This window comes from Ursus americanus, chromosome 5, assembly GCF_024610735.1.
Source record: "Ursus americanus isolate L20-20 chromosome 5, mUrsAme1.1.p, whole genome shotgun sequence".
Lineage (NCBI taxonomy): Eukaryota > Metazoa > Chordata > Mammalia > Carnivora > Ursidae > Ursus > Ursus americanus.
In genome coordinates, this window is record NC_142131.1 from 26,154,807 (window position 1) to 26,175,074 (window position 20,268).

General features: G+C 34.9%; 1 protein-coding gene across 9 annotated transcripts in view; it reads left to right on the forward strand.

Annotated features, from left to right (window-relative positions):
* The window catches only part of SSBP2 (single stranded DNA binding protein 2), a 279,994-nt gene that overhangs the window by 195,208 nt on the left and 64,518 nt on the right, over positions 1 to 20,268 (forward strand). For 5 of the 9 annotated variants that reach the window (XM_045796354.2, XM_045796355.2, XM_045796360.2 and 2 more), the window contains exon 5: positions 5,014 to 5,103. The exons of the other annotated variants lie outside the window; for them this stretch is intronic. In XM_045796354.2, the coding sequence (XP_045652310.1) occupies positions 5,014 to 5,103 (90 nt within the window). The remainder of the gene's footprint in view (positions 1 to 5,013; positions 5,104 to 20,268) is intronic. 9 annotated transcript variants of the gene reach the window in all.

Below are 20,268 nucleotides of genomic sequence, written 5' to 3' on the forward strand. Positions count from 1 at the left end.
CCGGGATCACACCCTGAGCCAAAGGCAGACGCTTAACCGCTGTGCCACCCAGGCGCCCCCCCCAATTTTATTTTTAAGCAAAATTTCATTATATGCCTGTTGTTTTGAAACCTCCATACAGTGAAGTATATACATTTTTTTTTTCTATCAGAGGTCACTAGTGATAATAACTAAGACTAAAATAAGAATTCTTTTCATTTTTATTACAGATTTTAATTTAAGAAAGTAAAATATAAAATAACAGTTTCTCTCTCTGTTCTTTAAATTCAGCAATAGGGAATTAGAGGGAGAATCAAAAATATTTTTTAAATGCAGTTATGTAATAGCATTGAAGAGAAAGGGGAAAATGGGAAATGGTGCTGGACATATATACAAAGGAAAAATGAACAACACAAAAAGAAGGGGCACAGATTGACTTACGCCTTCTTAAAGGGTAGAATTATATAAGTATAGGAAGTCCAAGAGAGGAAAACGGCCGCACAGACTTAAACAAAGATAAATATATAACAACATGTAAAGATTTCATGGTGACTCTTTAAAGTTCTTTTTACTATGTCCTTGGGAAAGCAAATAATTCACCAAACTTAATATATTGCATATATAAAAAGTAGGTAAAATTATATTAATGACTTGGGGAAATACAAAAGAAAAAGTGAAGTTGTCACTCTCAAAAACCCTTGAAATTTAAGGCCATGACAAAGTAAATGATTTAAGAGCAATTAGAAAATACATATCTGAAAGTATATGTTGAAAGCGTACAAATTAATCTAGCAGAGAGACAAAACACTTTTAATGATAATTTATATTTTCACATTTGCCCTGAAGTCTTATGTATTCAGTGTAGTTAGAAGAAATATTTTAAAGCCATATATTTGCATGTTTTTCTTTTTATGAAAGAGATAAAATAAGTCAACCCTAAATAATCATGCATATATTACATAATAAAGGATTTTCCATGGTAATCTAAAGGGAATTCATACAAATCCAGTGAAACTAATGCTTTCTAGTAGTTCTTAATATAACTAAACTACTTGCTCTTCTTTTGTGATTTCGTCACAGCCCTCCAGAATAATACATGGCTTATAAATTAGAGCCATCAACTTTTTGTCATTCCTCAAGTCAAGAGATGAATTTCTCATAAGTTAGAAGTAAACTTGAAACAAGTCCCAGAAATTGTAGCAATGACAGTTCATGATCTCAGGGTCATGAGATCAAGCCCCACAGCTGGCTTCCCGCTGGGTATGAAAACTGCTTGAGAAGCTCTCTCTCCCCCTTTCCCTCTGCCCCTCCCCCACCCCTGCTCACACATGCGCAAGTGCTCTCTCTCTCTCTCTAAGAAAAAATAAAAAAATAAATTAATTGTAGCAGTGAAATCCAAGAAATTTTGTACTTCTTCCATCTACATAAAACCCCAATCCCAAAAACTTGATTCTCATTTTGCTCACAGTTTCAAAGCATGTATTATTTATATTGCTACTGTACCTAAGTGAGCAAGTTAAGTGATTTGAGAAATACATTCTTACACAATGCTTGCAGTGTGATTTAGTGTGCTTCTGGAGTATTTATTATCAGACTAGTATTTATTATCAGACTAGTATTTGTTAATGATTAACACGGTGTACCAAATCGTACCCTAAGCTTGAGTCCACAAAGTATAATAAAGGGTGAATTATCCCTTGTCAATAAATCCCAGAGGAATGAATGTATGATTTAGGTCAAAAATGTGGTCCACAGAGTGAAGTTTGGGCTGAAATGCTCTGAACCAGTGCTTTGTACTGGGTAAACAAACTGGATAATTACTAAGATTCTGTTCATTTCACTTTGTGTCCTTAGGCCAAGGCTAGAAATTACTATCACACCAGAAAACTACGTCATCATGCTCTAAATCCTAAATCATCTAGCTATAAAACTCTTTTCTGTTTTCAAGAAAGAGTTGGCTGTTTCTATTCTGTTTTTTTCTATTCTATTCTTTTCTGTTTTCAAGTATACTGTTTGCCCAAAGTACGATTGTTAAGAAAGAAAAATTTCCACAAAATTCTTGGGCCACTGTGAGGGAATGGGTGCAAATTTGGTGCCTTTTGAAATGTAGGGAGGCAGTCTGAACAACAGAGTAAGAGACGTATTTAAAGCAGTCACCATAACGTGATCCATTAGCTTGTATGATTTATTCATTCATTCCTGACTATTCTATTTAAAGTTATAATCCCTAACCCCTTTATTGGGAACTCCCTGTTCCCTGCTCTTTTTTTCTCCATAGAACTTATCATTATCTTTCTTCTCGTACTAGCATGTTAATTTCCCGAGTGGCAAGGATTTTAAGGATTTTTTTTCGTATTATGTTAACTGCTATGTTGCAGAGCATAAAAGAGTTCTTGACAGTATACACTTTGATTAAATTTATTCAATAATTTTGAAGTCATGAAACGAACATTCAGAAGTCATTTTAAAGATTTAATTGTTTAAATCTTCATCTGAATCATACATTTTGTTTCACTTTTAAATAATAGCTGGAAAAAAAAAACCATAGGAAGCATATATAATGAAGAACTTTGAAGAAAAAGCTAGCATACTACATACCTTTAAGCAATGTGGTTCCCAAAAAGAAAAAAGTGAAGGAGCCAATGATGACCCGGCTTTTTGTTGAATTTTAATTTAGATGCAAACAGACTTTTTCTTCTCCTTTGGGGAGGCAGAAGTTTGTTTTGTTTTGTTTTTGGTTTTGTTTTTTGCTTTGAAATGTTTTTAATTTTATTATTTTTTTAGTTTAAATTCAGGTAGCCAACATACAGAACATATTAGTGTCAGACACAGAGTTCAGTAATTCTTCAGTTGTGTGGAACACACAGCACTTATCACATCACGTGCTAGGCACTGCAGTTGAGGGAGAAATAGCATCTTTGAATTAAATAAGAAGTTGCAGTAATTCACTGAATTCTATTTTGCTTTTATAAACCTGCTCAAAGTTGTAGTACACATTTCTGTAAAAGTATAGGTGAGGGTGGTTTACAGACTTGTCTCAAAAACGTTTCTTTCGGGGCGCCTGGGTGGCTCAGTCAGTTAAGCATCTACCTTCGGCTCAGGTAATGATCCCGGAGTCTTAGGATCGAGCCCTGTTTCGGGTTCTCTGCGCTTTTCCCTCTCCTCCCCGCTTATGCTCTCTCTCTCTCTCTCGCTTTCTAACTCTGTCTCTCTTAAATAAATAAATAAATAATCTTTAAAAAATTCTAGAAAAGTTTCTATCCTGCAATTAATTAGGACAATAGTGACATCCTATGTCTAGTACTGAGAGCAACTTTCCCATGACAGTAATTGACTGTCAAGGACCCCGAGCAAATCTTTTTTCCTAGATCTAGCTGTAATCATATTTAAACTAAAAGAGGATAAATGTTTGGTGGTAAATTTTCCTCTTACTGTAACACTAAGTTAAAATTTTACACCAGTTTAGTTAAAATGAAAGAAGCAATGTGCCTTTCATTTTTTTTAAAACATAAATGTCAATACATAAAACAAAATAGAACAATATCTGGCAAATGGTAGGTATTCAGTTAATGTACACTAATTAAATTGCATGTTTTTGCTTCAAACAGAATAACTTGGGCAACTGGGTGGCTCAGCTGGTGAAGCATCTGACTCTTGATCTTTTCTCAGGTCTTCATCTCAGGGTTGTGAGTTCAAGCCCTGCTTTGGGCTCCATGCTGGGCATGGAGCCTACCTAAAAATAATAATAATAATAAAATAGAATAGAATAACAGATTAATGTTTCATCTTAATATCTAAGAAATATTATTTGTCCTTTTACATGCTTTATCAGAAGTTTCGAATTTTGGCATTCATAGATAAGCAACGTTTTAGATAACCACATTTAAATCTAGATTTCCTCAGGAAATACTAAAATCATTGGTCCTCACTATTAAAAACTGCTAGTATTATAGAATGAACATGTTTTGGTATGTTTATTAATTTATGTACCAGGAAATGTAGGCTACAAATATACTGATTTTACATCCTGTAATGGAGTATTAACGTATGAATGAATACACTGATATATGGACAAGGACAGTGCGACAGATATACTAGGTCCAGTGTTTGTTTTGAGTTCTTTCATAGCGGAACTGTTGTGTTCATCCTGATCTTTCTTCAGCACATTTCTGGTCCCTTTGTGACTGTTCCTAGTGTTTATAACATGTCTGAGTAGGTAGAAGGATGAAACCCATGGTTGTAGAATAGTGAGTGATATGTATTACTGTTGTATGTAAGAATTAAATCTAAAACCTAGATTTGATTACAAAGAGTCTAACTCAAAAATTTTAGTACTCCTATTTCATGAAGCTCTAGGGTACCATAAAATAATTTGGAAGTGAAAGAGACAGAATCTTTCAATCTGTTTTTTTTTTTCATAATCTGTTTATGAAATCTGATCTCTAAATCTAATTCTTTTCTTTTATTCAGTCACCTAATTACTTTTCATCCTCACCACCCTGTTTTTGCTATCAATTATATTTTGGCTTCCGGTTGTAGTATATCAGAAGTTGAATAATGTGTTACCACCTATAGGCAGAAAATTAATTGTTCTTGTTTATGACACAGAAAAACATAATCTAAAAACACAGTTCTTTTTTCCAACTTCTGTACCCACTGTTTTCAAACTTATTACCTACATATTTACATATTTGTTTTTGATATTACCATTCCAGATGCTTGTGCCTTCAATAAAGCATTTACTTAAACTTGTATCTTTTTGTCATGTTATTTGCCTTTTATATATCATTCAAATATACCATCTTATTAAAATCCTATGATTCAAACAGTTTTAAAAGACTTGTTTAAACCAAATAACTTAGTCATATACTAAACTAACTGTTGTACCTTAGTTAACCTCTGGAGTGGGGGGAAATTACCGATAGTTATTCCTGGGAAGGAAACGCTTCCCTTCCTACAGTCTGTGATCGTTAGTCTTTGGTTTTGTGCCTTCGCTGTAATGATGGAGGTCTGTTTCTCCTTTATTCTTTGCAGAGCGCTGCAGCAGCTCCCAGCCCAGTGCTAGGAAACATTCCCCCAGGAGATGGCATGCCAGTAGGCCCTGTGCCACCAGGGTTCTTTCAGGTACTCAGAGAAACGCTGACTAGGAATGTTAAGGCATAGGAACTCCTGCTTGATTTTATTTAACGACATGAAGGAGAATGAGGCTGTTTTAATTCTTAAGGTAAACGTAATGTGTGCAGCCAACTCTTGATATTCAGAGACGGAGTATCTAGTATACAGATTAGCCCTTCCTTCCTGTGTTTTATTTGTTGTTAAATTTTTATTCGTGTATTTATTTTGCCATTTCCTTGTTCAAGTAAGGAAGAAAGGGAGTGGAAATGCAAACTGGCCCATTCAGTTAACTGTGGTAAAGATGGGGTGGGAGAAGAGGCTAAAGGTGAAGTTCTGGAATGATAAATGGATTTTAACTACCCCAGCTATCCAGATCTGCACAGACCAAAGATAATCAGGATTTGGCTGTACTTTCAAAATATGGCTAAATCATAACCTTTTCATTTATCAGAATTATAGGCTATATCAAAATATTTTGATAATCATCTTTTTGGCTTTTAAGCTGGAATTGTTATTAATATTATTATATGACATTTTAAAATCGGATTTTAAAACACATATGCTAGTATTTTAAAATCTCAACAAGACCATTTTAGCAATGATGATAATGATTTTAGAATTACATCACTTAAATTTTATTGCATTTACATTTAATTCTGACAGTTCTAATCCAAACTAATACAGATTCTGAAGTTTATTTATTTATTTTTACTACATAGTTTATTTTTTGACATCCTTTGAGAAAATCAGCAAGAACTTTGGAGTTAAGAACTAGAATTGGAAGGCATTATGGGAATTAATGTAAAATCCTATGTTGTTAGTGAATTTACATTAGGTACTTACGAACTGATTTGTCACTTTAGTGTTTTTGTATTTTCAAAGTCCTTGACAGTCACCTGTTAGTCCATACCATCATTACAGGGTAGATCAGTGTACTTATAAATATGAAAATAGAGAAATAAAATCTTCCATAGTTACAGCAATTGAACACAAAGGTCTTAATTAGAACCTAGTACCAACTCTGAAATGTGAAGTCCTTTAGGACATACTTATTCTTACTGCTACTCTATATTAATACCCGACTGGTTTAGAATATTCAAAAGTCTTTCAGAACTCATATTCTGTCTTGAGGGCTCTTTCCTGTAATCTAGCAACATATTATAACTCTCGATTATTAATTAAACAATCTCGATTTAAGATAATAATAATGGCTAATACTTATTAACTGCTACTGTATGTCCTGCTTTGTTCTAAATGTTTTACATATATAAAGTCTTAATTCTCACAATAACCCTACGTATAAAGTATGTATTGTCACAATTCTCATTGCACAGATTTAGAAAAACGAAGGCTTGATAGATAAGTGGTTTGCACAAAGTCAGAAAGCGACAGGGTCAGGATTCAAATCAAGGCTTTCTGGACTTCTGCCATAGAATTTACCTTTTAAAATCCATAATTGATCATTATTCACAAAATATTTTTAGCTCGTTTAATTTTTTTCTCTCTCGTGCTCTATTCCTCTTACCAACGATGAATTAGAGTTAGGGAGTAAATCAAAAGGGTCTTATTTACATATAAGAGTTAGTAGAAGCTCTCTAAATGGCACTTTTAAAAAGAGGGGTGGGTCAGGAAGGAAGCTGAGTACTTCTAGGGTTAAGCAAAGATATATAAACCCATACATTTCATCTTCACATTTTGTAAAATGACCCATTCTCCTCTTACCTGTCTTCTGCCTAATTCTTGGTAAGAGTAGTTGAAACGGAATTAACTTTGTTTTAATTATTCTGGTGGGTGCATACTTAAGAACTACTACATACCAGGCACTGTGGTAGGCATCTAAAAATAGGTATGTTAGTATGTACCTTCCTGATGCTCACTGTCTATTCAAGAGGCATCATTAAAAATAAGTAACTGTAATGTAGCAAGCTATGTGTTGTAACAGAGTCAAGTGTAATGTTTTGTGATGATCCAGAAGAAGAGCTGATAAGTCTACCTGAATTGCAGCTGGGAGTGCTTTGGAAAAAGTTTTCCAAGGAAAAAAGCAGGGGAATGATATTCCAGAAAGTGGGAACAATGTAAGCAAAAGTATAGAGGCCCTCAAAAAACATACATTGTGGTTAAGGAGAGAGAGACAGGCAATTAAGAGTAGAGAAGGAAAATAGCTGTATTAAGTTGAGGCCACCAAACCCTATCTTGGGAGGTCATTGTCAGGGAAATATTGTCAAAACAGTACATGAAATCCAAACTGGCATCTAAAGATGAGTTAGGCAAAGAGGCAGGGAGTAAGGGAAAGAATATTCCAGGAAGAGGGAAAATAATTTTTAAAGGCCCGGAGGGGAGAGGAGAGAAACTAAATATTTAAAAAACAAGACAAAACAATGGAGCTTACTTAGCTAAGGGGAGAGTGGCTGGTGATGAGGCTCCAGAGGAACCTTGAGGAGCTTGTAGGTCAGGTAAGAGTTTGAACTTGATGCTAAGGGCAGTAATAAGCTCTTGAAGGATTTCAAGCAGGAGAGAGGCATGTTAATATTTGTACTTGTAGAAAAATCTCTCTCACGTAGCCAGACTTGCAGAGGGACAGGTCTGAACGTAGGAGACTATTTAGAAGGCTGGTACAGTGATCTCGTGGATTTAATGATGGCCTGAATTAAGAAAGTAGCGGTGGGTGTGGAAAGAGATGAACAGATTTAAGAGACAGATAAATGCAGAGGGTGTGAGTAAAAGAATTCAAGAATAAAATCCTGCTTTCTGTCTCAACCTGGGCAAATGGGGGTTTTATTTTCCAAGATAGAGACCACAAAATGAGTAGTAGGTTTGAGGTGGGACAGATGAGGTTTCTGTGGGACCTCCAGTTAGAGATACCCTTTGGACTAGTAAACATAATGGGTTTAAAGCCTAAAGGCAATGATCGATCCAAGCTAGAGATAAAAATTACGGGATTACCATCATATTAAGAGCACTTGAGTCCACAGGGGTAGATTAATTATCTAGCAAGAAAGCGCAGAATGAGAGAGTAAGAGGGTATGCAACTGAACTCCGGAAACACTAACACTTGAAAGATAAAGAACTTGTTAAAGAGAATGGATGCAAGGGAATCAGTCAGTTGACTATTTTAAGTAGCCCAAGGAAGAGACTTTGTGGACCTATGAAGAGTAGTGGCAGTAGGATTGAAAAGAAAGAAACAATTCATAGTTAATGTTTAATAGGCTTTGGTTGATTAACCAAATTAGAGTTAGAAAAGGAAGACTTGGAAGAATCAAGGATCGTTCTGAGGTTCCTACTTTGGACCTCTGGAAAGTTTTAATGTCTTTATCTGAGTTAAGAAAGATAGAAGGTAGAAAAAGTTAGATATGTTTGAGTTTGATACATGTCATTCCTCTTTATCCAGGGAGACCATTCTGGCTAATCCCAAAAACTCGTTTTCCCTATTCAATAAGCTTAATGTCCAGTCTCCCTAGAAATACCTCTTTGAAATATTGAACAACTCATACTATCAAACTTTTAAAAAAGAAATAGGATGTTAATCTTTCGGTACATATAATGATGGGATTAGTCTACTCAAGAATTTCCTAAATATCAGCATTGGTTTCCTGCAGGGACTGGTCTATACTTCAGCATAGTTCTGGCCATAATGCCTGTTGTTAATGAAGAGTAGCTGACTTAAATGAGTAGAAGTAGCAGCAGACAGTCATAATTTAATTCTGAACACCAGCTTCTAAGTCAATTCCAGAAGGGATATTACCCTCCAAGAATTATCCAAAGTATGAGAATAGGTTTGAATTCCTATTCTTAGTGAGAAAATACAAAGCTTATTTGGGGTCAGCTGGAATGGGACAAGGCCAGGAAAGGATTGAGCCTATTAGAATGTAATAAAAAAGAAAGAGAAAGAAAGAAAGAAAGAAAGAAAGAAAGAAAGAAAGAAAGAAAGAAAGAAAGAAAGAAAGAAAGAAAGGGAAAGGAAAGGAAAGGAAAGGAAAGGAAAGGAAAGGAAAGGAACTAAAGAAAGAAGAGTTTGTAATTAGCACATAAAGCACCGGCTTCGTAATTCTGAGTTCTACTCACTATGTGATCATATTGTAAAATTTAGATTAGTGTCTATTTGTGACAGATATTAACATTGTTCATACTTAAACTTTGACGTTTTTATTGAAATTAAAGAGCTTCTGTAGTTGAATAGTAGACCAATTAAGTAAAATCAAATGGGAATAGTAGGTCATGCAAAAGGAGGTATCAGTTCAGTAAAATAAAGCCATTTAAAGTAAGACACATGTTTATTTACTTGGAGTCTTTTATCAAAAGAGTAATTTGTATACAAAACCCTATAAATTCTCAAAGTGGCCTACCTACCGTGGAACTGGTGAATGACGTTAGAATTCTTTTTTTAATTGGGAAATCTTGCTACTGGGGTCAAGGGGAAGCAGTCGACATGGCCACTGATCTAACTAGAGTTTGGCAGTTGTAGAGGAAGAAAATGCATTATTGTGGTTGGTCTGAGTACACATAGTAGGCAATCAGAACTGAGTCTGTACCCTGAGTCTCCTGTCCCTGTGCTGGAATCTTATGCAAAATTTCATTGTTTGCTAAGAAATATGAATTATGTATTAAAAGCATCAATGTGCTATTTATTCGTTTTCATAGCATTCTTATCAAAAGACAGGCAAAGTTTGATTCCTGCAATTTATTGAATGGGTAGCAGTGTTCCTTGACCCAATTAGATTTTCTTCTCACTTAAGTATAACAATCAAAATGGTTTAGTAACATACATAAAATAAAACAAAGTTTTCCTTTGTGTTTAAAAGGATTAGACTATTTGTCACCTTATGAAGTTCTGTAATTTTATAGATTTGAGTAACAAGCAAGCTTCTCTTGTGAATGTACTATAGCTTGCATTCTGCCTTGAAGAAATGGGTATTTTTTTATTTCAAACAAGAAAATTTGACAGGGGTGAAAAACCTTATTTTTCTCTTCTTTACTGGTCTTTCCCACAAGAAAACTTTTAAGTAGAAAACTCTATTTTGCTTTTTCTCACTGTAACTAAACATATCCATATCTTTTATTTTAAAAAAATCTCTTCATAAATGCTAATGTAGATACCTTTGAGCATATACCTAATGTGGGCTATGCTTATAAATATCTAATTTTGAACCCTGTGTAGCCTTTGGTTCATTTTTACCATGTGTTATAGGGCTTTTTTTGTTTTTTTGGGTTTTTTTTTACCATGTGTTAGTTTTGTTTTGATTTTTATCTTGATAAATTTGCTGTCCTCTACTCACTAGATCTTTAGTCTTCTTAACTGAAATTGTTAAAAACTAATAATACATCGATGTTGGGTTATAAATTTAAGGCTTTGACGTCAGTAAATTATAAATATTAGTTGAAGATAGAGCATACCAAGCAATTTAGCTTCAGACTGAGGTGATCATCCATATTTTAAAGCCTGAATAGATGGATATTCTGATACTGTAGAAAACACGTTGCAGCAGGTTTGTAAGTCACATTTTGTTTGCAGGCATGATGTTAGCAACGGGAAAGCTGCTTCGCCATCTAGTGGTGGTTTGTAGATGTGTCTGCTTGTTCAGGGTGTATTTTCCATAAGTACTATTTTTAGCAAGACTGCACTGTAGCAAGCTGACCTAATGCTTTGACATAATAATCATGTAATAAGAAGAACGAAGAATAGAAAGAAGTCTTCCCTTTTCTCCATGGTGGTGTTATTGACCAGAAAAAGCTCAGTATAAATGGCATTCATAAAGCAATGAAGACAAAAACAAAACAGTATTCTTGATAGTTTAAAAGAAAAGGAATCAAAATGAATCAAAAAATGAGAAAAAACTATTTAATTTAACAATCTAATGATCTTGTGACCAAAAAGAAAAAACAAAAAAAAAAAAAAAAAAGGGAAAAAACACAAGACCTGTTTAAATATTTCTTGAACTGGTATTTAATTTATTTCTGGAAATAAGTCCTATATTTTGAAGATACCTTCATAACTCAATATACTTATCTGCTCTGCTATTCCCTTTTTTTTTTAAGATTTATTTATTTATTATGAGCTCTGATGTAGGGACCCATCTCATGACCCTGAGATCATGATGGGAGGCAAAAATCAAGAGTGGGATGCTTAACTGAGTGAGACATCCAGGCACCCCTGCTCTGCTATTCCTATTTAAACTTTTATGCAACTATTTATTCTATAATCAGTTACACCCTTTTTACCCTGTTATTTATACATATAGTTTAATAGTCTACTTGCTTTCTCAATTCTCTTTTATTATTAATCTTCATATTACCTTTACTCCCATTGGTTTTCCTTTCCTCTTATCCATCCTGACCATGGCTGCTTGCAGAGTTAGTTTAGGAAATACCCTAAACCAGGAGAAACTCCCTTTCCTCTCCCTGGAAGTTGTAGCTAGCATCTCTAATCTTAGATAATGAGCCAAAAAATTAGTTAGTATATCTTTCCTTAGTTTTCGAATGACAGGGTACTGAAAAATCTCGAGTAGACTTGACTTACTGAACTAGAACATTGTCAGTATATACAGTTTAAAAATCCAGACATTAAAAATAAGTGTTTTTCAGAATTAAATACACCAGGATCTGGAGAGTGGAGGTGGGGAAGATTGCTTATTTATCAAAGTTCAAGACATAAAAATTAGGTTTAATTTTCTTCAAAATATAATTTTGAATCTTTAAAGAACAGAGATTCTTAAATATCGAAAATTGAACAAGTTTTTCTCTAATATAAAGATAAAAGCAGTCTAAAAAAAAAATAATAAAGGTGCCTGGCAGCTGCTGGCTTTGATAATGCTTTCCTGCAGTTGTGGTAATAGTTTTTCTGGCCTCAACTATTAGAACAAATTAAAACTGCTCAGCTTGAGTAACTAAGTAAGCTTTTTAACAAATTGCAGTTTCAAACAACTGAAGATCCTACAGCAGTAACTAGATGGACAGAGAGCAAAGAAGAATCAGGGCTTCGGAGTCTTTACATGGGTGTCTCAGTAGAATGGAATGAAATCGTTTTCTGTTAGAAAACCCTACTTTATTTGTTTATTTATCAAAATGAATATTTGAGAAAAAGTTAACTTAGCCATCCTAGACCAATATTGGTTTTCCTTTTTCTTTAATGCTGCATCTGCTAGCTAAAGGTGTTAGGATATTTAGTCGGAAGAAATAAAATATCCTATTTTAAAATTACATCTGTGATTAGGGTTTATCTATTTTTCAGCTAATTTGAAAGTACAGTTTTTCTTTTGAAGAGATCTTATTTTGAAACTTCTTCCCCGAGTGCTTCAGTTTTTATTATAGCTACTTGGGGTGGGGTGAGGAATATATATCAAATTGCGAATATACAAAGGCAATGTATAACAATTTTAGTTTTATTTAATGTTGGTTACAGAAACAAAATGGTCACCATTCTTTGGGGAATTAAAGATAAGGATGGGTGGGGCACTTGGCTGGCTGAATTGGTGTAACATACCACTCTCGATCTTGGAATTGTGAGTTCAAACCCCAGGATGGGTATAGAGATTACTTAAATCAAAAACTTAAAACAAAGAATAAAGATAAGGATGGGTTATTACGCATATTATAAATGCCCTATATGGGTGGGATAGATTTATCTTAGGTATACATTAGAATGTCTTTGGCTTTTTTTTTTTTTTTAAGATTTTATTTATTAGAGAGCGAGAGCACAAGCAGGGGAAGCTGCAGAGAGAGAGGGAGAAGCAGCCCCTCCCCCCCGCTGAGCAAGGAGTCCCGTGCTGGACTTGATCCTGGGACCCTGGGATCATGACCTGAGCCAAAGGCAGATGCTTAACCAACTGAGCCACCCAGGTGCCCCTGTCTTCAGCTTTTTTAAAAGAGAACTTATCACTGGGTGGTGTTCAGAAATAATTTGTCTTGTATCTGTAGGAGGAGTTGACAAACTTTTTCTGTAAATTTTAGGCTTTGGAGGCTTTGAAGTTACAACTGCTCGACTCTGTCGTTGTAGTGTCCTTGTAGTGTAAAAGCAGCCGCAGACACTGTGCAATGAAACTGTTCCAGGGAAACTTTATCTACAGAAGCAAATGGTAGGCCACACTTAGTGGGTGAGCATAATTTGCCCACCACTAGATAGCTTCTAAGAAATCTAAAGGGTAAAGACTAAGAACAATGTTCCTTCAAGTGTGTTCTGTGCAGTACTGACAGGAGAGTCCTGGATGTCAACCAACTTCCAGTATGTCAGAATTCGTGGGGGTAGGGAGTGAGGCAGAAATCTTTTGTTTTTGTTGTTTTGTTTTGTTTTTAACAGATGAGTCTTACAAACTAAAACTTGAGAACCACTGGCAAAGATTGCTGATGACACACAACACCAAACATTTACTGCAACTCAAGGAGGTGGGTGAGGTAGGGGTGAAGGTTGAGGGAGTAAGCCTGCAGGCACGCAGCTCAGTGAAAGACAGGTTCCTGGAGGTATGACTGGGGCCTATGAAGTGGGGTGCCATCCCAGGGCACGTTGCCTAGCCCTGACCTCGGGCCATATGTGCTCCCTATGAATTAAAAAAAAAAAAAAAGATAAATAGAAATCCCTGCCCACATGGAATTTAGAGTCCATTAAGGGAGATAGTAACAAAAGCAAGACTTTTGACTTCTTCAGCTGGAAGAACAGAGTTGACATTTACTGATGTAGGTCAAACTTGCAAGAAGAGATATGAGAGGGAATACCAGAAGCTTAATTTTGAACTCAGTAAGATTAAGATGGCTATCAGATATTCAGGAGATGTTGAGTAGGGAACAGACTATCTGTCTGCAGTTTTGGGGTCCAGGCTTGGGCTAGAATCATTTGGGAGTTGTTAGTATGTGGATAATATTTAAAGCTATAAGCCTGGTTGAGAACACCAAGATAGTGAGTACTGATAGAGACAAAAAGCTCTACAATGGCCCTAGTGCGCTCTAATGTCAAGAAGTCAGGGAGGTGAGGAGGGACCACCAAAGAAGAATGAGAGGGAGCAGTCCAAGAGATAAGGAGAAAGCCAGGCACTGTGGTATCCTGGAAGCCACATGGAGAAAATGTTTCAAGAAGAGGAATAATCGGCTATGTCAAATGCTACTGATAGTTCACATTAGTTGAGGACTGACAATTGACCTTTGGGTTTAACAAGGACGTAATTTGTGGCCTTGATCAGGCCAGTTTCAGTGGAGTGATGGGCATGAAAGCCGAATAAAAATAGATTGAGGATAAACTGGGAAGAGAGAAATTGGAGACAATAAGTGTGCCCAACTCAGAGTTTTGCTGTAAAGGGAAAGCAAGAGATGAGGCAGTGGCTGGAGGGGGAGGTGGAGGAGGCCAAAGAAATGCTGCTGGGAGTGAAGTGTTGGCTGTTACCAACTGTTCATCCCTGCCGAGGAACAAAGAAAACAGCCCTGCTGGTGCCTTTCAGAAGAGCATATAGGCTATTGCCAGGTATCATCCATTATACCCAGCGAGCCGGTATAATCTTGAGTAGAAAATATAATGCCAGGGAATAGAGTAATCGGAACAGTAGGAGGCTTTTCAAGAAAGAGTAAAATAGAATTAATTACTTAAAGTGCTTTCAAATGTGAATACTGCCTGTTTTCTGTCATTTTTGTATTCTACACGTTACCTTGACATCAGTAAATATATTTTCCATTTGAATTTGTCTTATCAATTTTGTGTACATATATCTATTTAAGACTTGTATATCAAAATGTATATTTTAAATTGGAGATGGAGACGTAACTTCACTCTGTGCAACTTGAATTTTCTCATATTGCTTTTTTTATGCATTCTAGCATTAGTCAAATTAGTAAGCTCTAGTTCCAAAACAGACTTTTTGGTGCATTAACAATTGCTATAAAAACCTCTTCTGTAGAAAGATTATGCTATAAAGTTTAGACATGAGTTTTGTAACTTTAAATATAGATTTTATGTTTATAGGTAAGTAACCAAGTGAATATGAGAGTATTGTTTCATTTTTAAAGAAAGTAAATATATATATAATCTGCCACTTGTAGTAGAAGACCAAGACCATAGGCCAGTTTAACATTCTTATTGCTATTTGGGAATTTGAAAAGACTACTGCTTAATCAATAGAATCTTCCCTACCATATTAGCAGAAGGATAAGAAAAACGTAGCATGCTGCTTGCCTTCCTTCCTTCCTTCTTTCCTCTTTCCCTTTCCTTCTTTCCTTCCTTCCTCCCTCCTTCCTTCCTTTATTTCTTCCTTCCTTCATCTTTCTTTCTTTCTTTCTTTCTTTCTTTCTTTCTTTCTTTCTTTTCTTTTCTTTTCTTTTCTTTTCTTTCTTTCTTTTTTCCTGCCTTCCTTCCTTCCTCCCTCCCTCCCTCCTTCTCTTCCTTCCAATCCTTCCTTCCTTCCTTCCTTCCTTCCAATCCTTCCTTCCTCCTTCCAATCCTTCCATCCATCCTTCCTTCCTTCCTTCCTTCCTTCCTTCCTTCCTTCCTTCCTTCCTGTGGAACATTTCAGTAAATTAAAGTACCTCTCTCCTATACTGTCATCTGGGACACATTTACATGGCAGTGTGAATATAAAATAGGGAAAAGGAAGAATAGAATACTTTTGCATTCTTTAATGAAAAAAATGAGTGGTTTTGAAAAATGATTGTTATAGCTTCTTTTATAAATTAGAAATCCCAAATACATATTCTCGTATCCATAACGTAATTTTTTAAATACATTAATATGGGTTGATCCATCTGTGACTTCAGTCAGTAGTGGGAGGCAGCATGGAGCCAGATTCAGCTTATGTGGGACTCCAGCTACTTGCCTCACAGACAGCAACAAAATGTGCCTATCTGTATTTGTGAATATAAACTGACCTAAAACAAATTATTAAATCTTTTTATAGAACATTATGAACTTTTATAGCTTATTAGACCAGCAGACAGCATGGTCCCCATTCACAGTCCAGAAGTCCATTGCCACACACCTCTAGTATATGTAATGAAGGCTTGAGAAATAGTCTCATCTTCTTGAAAAGGCCCATAATGTGAGTGAGCAATTTTGATGCTGAAACTAAATCCATATCAAAAGAATCAACCTGCTTATAAGACTGTGCTGAATTGGATTAGCCTTACAAAAATAACATCTAGGAAACTGGATCTGGTAATACTTTACAGTTATTTTATATGAGTTATTTTAATTAAGTGTTGATGATGATAGAATATCTAAGATGTATGGGAGATAAGCTACATATTTATGCTTATCAGCAGAACGCGCTAGCACAAGTATGTCATTTTGTGAGCTAAATTAGTTTAATACTAGTTGGAATTAAAATGTGTTAATCAAGAGTGTCTTATCCACTGGGGTGTCAGTAATGTCTGATGGAGGTTTTTATGGAAAACAGAAAAGAAACTAAACAAATTAAGATATATGAATTTTAAAGTAACTTTGACGAAATTCATTTGATGTATAATTTATGCTTCATTACTTTTCTACAGAAAACTCATGAAGCATCTCATGGAATTATAAAAATTAAAATATGTGAGCACTTTTACTATACGAAAGATGGCTGTAGTGATATGCAGAAATCACAACACTAAAGATTTTTCAAAATAATATTCTCAGTATTATTTATTATTGATAGCACATGAGTTGAAGAAAGTTAGCACAATTAAGGAAGAAGATTTACTTCTAAATGAAATAGGGAATTGAAAAATAGAGAATAGAAGTTTATCTAGGAAAATCTGGGGCACCTGGGTGGCTCAGTTGGTTAAGCATCCGACTCTTAAGTTTGGCTCAGGTTGTGATCTCAGGATTGTGAGTTCAGGCCCTGAGTCAGCTTCACGCTGGGTGTGGAACCTTCTTAAGATTCTCTTCCTCTCCTTCTGCCTCTTCCCACCTCTCTCTCTTAAAAAAAAAAAAAAAAAAGAGATAGATCTATATAAGGAAAATCTTGTACAGTAAAGAGAATTGAATTAACTAAAAAATGGACACAAAGTAAATAAAAGGTAATATTTAGTATTTAGTGTTTAAGGAATGTTTATGCTTTGGGTAAAATCTTATAGTGAACGTATTTTTATTACCTTTCCAGGACTATAAAAAATAATTAAAACCTGCCATATTTAACATTTCGAACAATTTTGTTTGGGAGAAGTTTTTCCCTTGAAAGATTCTAGAATAATTTTTATGTCATAGAATTGTGTCTTACCTATTCCCTTTGTCTGCTTAAACAGTACATCAAAAATATCAGAAGAAAGATTTAATCTGTCTAAAGCCATAACTGCACAGGACCAAGTGAGCTAGATATTTGGTCTTTATGTAATTAATATAATATTTTTTTCTACCTATATGTCACTTTGCATCTTGTGTTTTTGCCTAAATGGTGATAGAAGCAAATTACTTTTTGGCAAATAACCATTTTCTTACAGATTTTGGACTAAAGATGGTTATGGGCTAAAGACAATACAATAGGAAGACAAAATGCTTAATATTCTTACTTAAATGCTTAGCCTTTTCTTAATGGAAAGAAAATATGTAAGCTTAAACATGTCTGAGGATACTCTCTCTCTGAATATATTTCAATCTAAAAAGATGAGGTAGGGTCCTTTGTGTAAACGTGGTACTGTAGGACACAACTGAGAGAAACCTGAACGGAATAGGAGGGAGTAAAAGGCCTTATTAGTCATCTAAATTAGAAATTCTCTTAGATGTTGTTGATTGGGATATTTTATTGTAATTCAGTATCTTCTTGGGGTCAACACTTTGTTCCTTACCTGTTTTTATTAGGTCCTCTGGAAGATATAAATTATCCTATTGAAGCAAGCAGAATTTTCCCTTCTATACATAATCGATAAGCATGTACTCACTAGACAAATCAGATATACTATGCTAGTCCTGGGGCTTAGTGTTTACAATAGCAAGAGGTATCACCTATTTTTAACAAGACACATTGATCAGGTGAGATTTTATGCGAGAGAACCAAACTTTATTCCATCTTTTGCTGTTTTTTTTTTTAGTCTTCCATCAGTGTTGTTCATTCCCTGAGTCAATGAGCCAGCTATGGAACCAACCAAATATTTATTGAATGCAACTCTGTATTCTCTCTTAGAATGTGCTAACTGCTTCCTTTCCTTCCTCATGAACCTCATTATAAGTTATCAGATTATAATGAACAGTTTGATTATAATGACGATGCTCTTCTAATAATACCACATCTCTTTATCACCGTTCCCTACTCATCTTCTATTGCCTTTTGACATGTGACTTAAAAACACATTAATAAGTGGACTAAAGACAACATATATTATCAAAACTCTACCAAAAATATGTAAGAAAAGAGAGCTAGAGATTACTAAATTGATTTTATTTCAGTTGTCGCATTTCTTTTTAGTTCAGTGAATCAAGAGCACATGCTAATTAGTGCTTTATATGCAAATTAACTTGCTTACCTGAAATACCACTGCCTTTTCAGCTTTTCCTGCTTGAGTGGTAGCAAGGGTAAAGAATTCTGCATTAAGTGAATGGTTGCACAGTTGCTGGGGGGCCCAGGAGGAAGTGCCAAGTCAGGCAATTTATTTGTGGTCACTTGGTCATAAGAATGAAGTATGTGTAGCTGCCTTCAGTCCATAAAGGTATTACTGTAGCAGGATGTTATCTCTATTAGAAAACTAAAATGGCAATTAAGAAATTTGGTCTTTGGTCCTCCTTTTACACAGTAAGGAGGTTAACCTACTAAATTCTAAAAAAGTAAAACGTTCTGCTATAAAATGTGTCCAAAAGTTACACTCAAATAAAATTTTATATGTCAGATTTTATTATAATTGTACAATATAAAATTTGTAAAACTTCAGTTGGGTAATTCTGTGAGGAAGTCATTTTTTAAGTGAATGTTCATTTTTTAAGTTGTTTCGTCAGTTCCTATTTTCTTAAACTTGGTAATTGTGTTCTTTCAGTCATTTTAAAAAGACACTGTTTTTTTCAAAATTAGAAGCAAATTCCACATGAATAATTTTGTCCTCAGAAAGTTGTTACTTTACATTAGATAAGTCCCGTAAAATTGTGTTTTAGAACATACCTCAGACTTCTTTCATAAGAGTAAACTGTTCTAAATGTTACATTTGTCCATTCTAAAGAGATCAATATTATTCTTCTCTTCTTCACTGATTTGTTCTAAATTGTGCTTATAAAATAAAATAGAGTATATAGAAAATAGTATGTGTTATACATAGTATATAAGTAATATATAGAAAATGCTTAAGTGGCATTTTAAAGAAACTTATTTTTTAATGATTTTAAATTTTCTTTATTATCAGTTTATTCTCAGAGACTAATATTTAAAGATTTTCTAGGGGCACCTGGCTGGCTTAGCTGGTGGAACATGAGACTCTTGATCTCAGGTTTGTGAGTTCAAGCCCCACGTTGGGTGTGGAGATAACTTAAAAATAAACTCTTTAAAAATAAATAAATAAAGAGTTTCTAAAGCCATATAAATATTTAAAATAAGATATAAGGTGATTTGGGCACCTGGGTGGCTCAGTCAGTTGAGTATGCAACTCTTGATTTCAGCTCAGGTCACAATCTCAGGACTGTGAGATCCATCCCTGCGTGGGGCTCCGTGCTGGATGTAGAGCCTGCTTCAGATTCTCTCTCTCCCTCTGACCCCCACCGTGACTCTCTCCCTCTTTAAAAAAAAAAAAAAAGAGAGATAAGTTGATTTATATATTGCTACATCCATTTTAAGGATTCTTGGAAATACCAACTTTATTTTATGGATTAATTACCTTGACATTAAGATAATTCCTTGCTCTGCTATGGTTTTGTGTTCTTGCCTCTGAAGTGGGTTTCCTTCATATCAGGGCACACATTATACTGCATTGTACTGAATCCTTTATGATAGTAGAATGAACAAAGTGCTAAGAAGTCGAAGGAGCGGAGCCTATAGAGATTCTTCAAAGAGGAAGTGACATGTAAACTGTCCTTAGGGAGGTCAGTAGAAATTTACTTGGCAGAGAAAGAAGAACACAGTAGTCTCAAGAAACAGAGAATATTCTGGTGTTGATAAATCATAGTTATATGTTTTCTAAAAACTATTAAAATGTTAGGAAATATTATAGTGACTGATGGTGGCTGCACTTGTGAGCATAGAATAATGTATAAACTTGTCAAATCACTGTTGTACACCTGAGACTAATGTAACACTGTGTGTCAACTACACT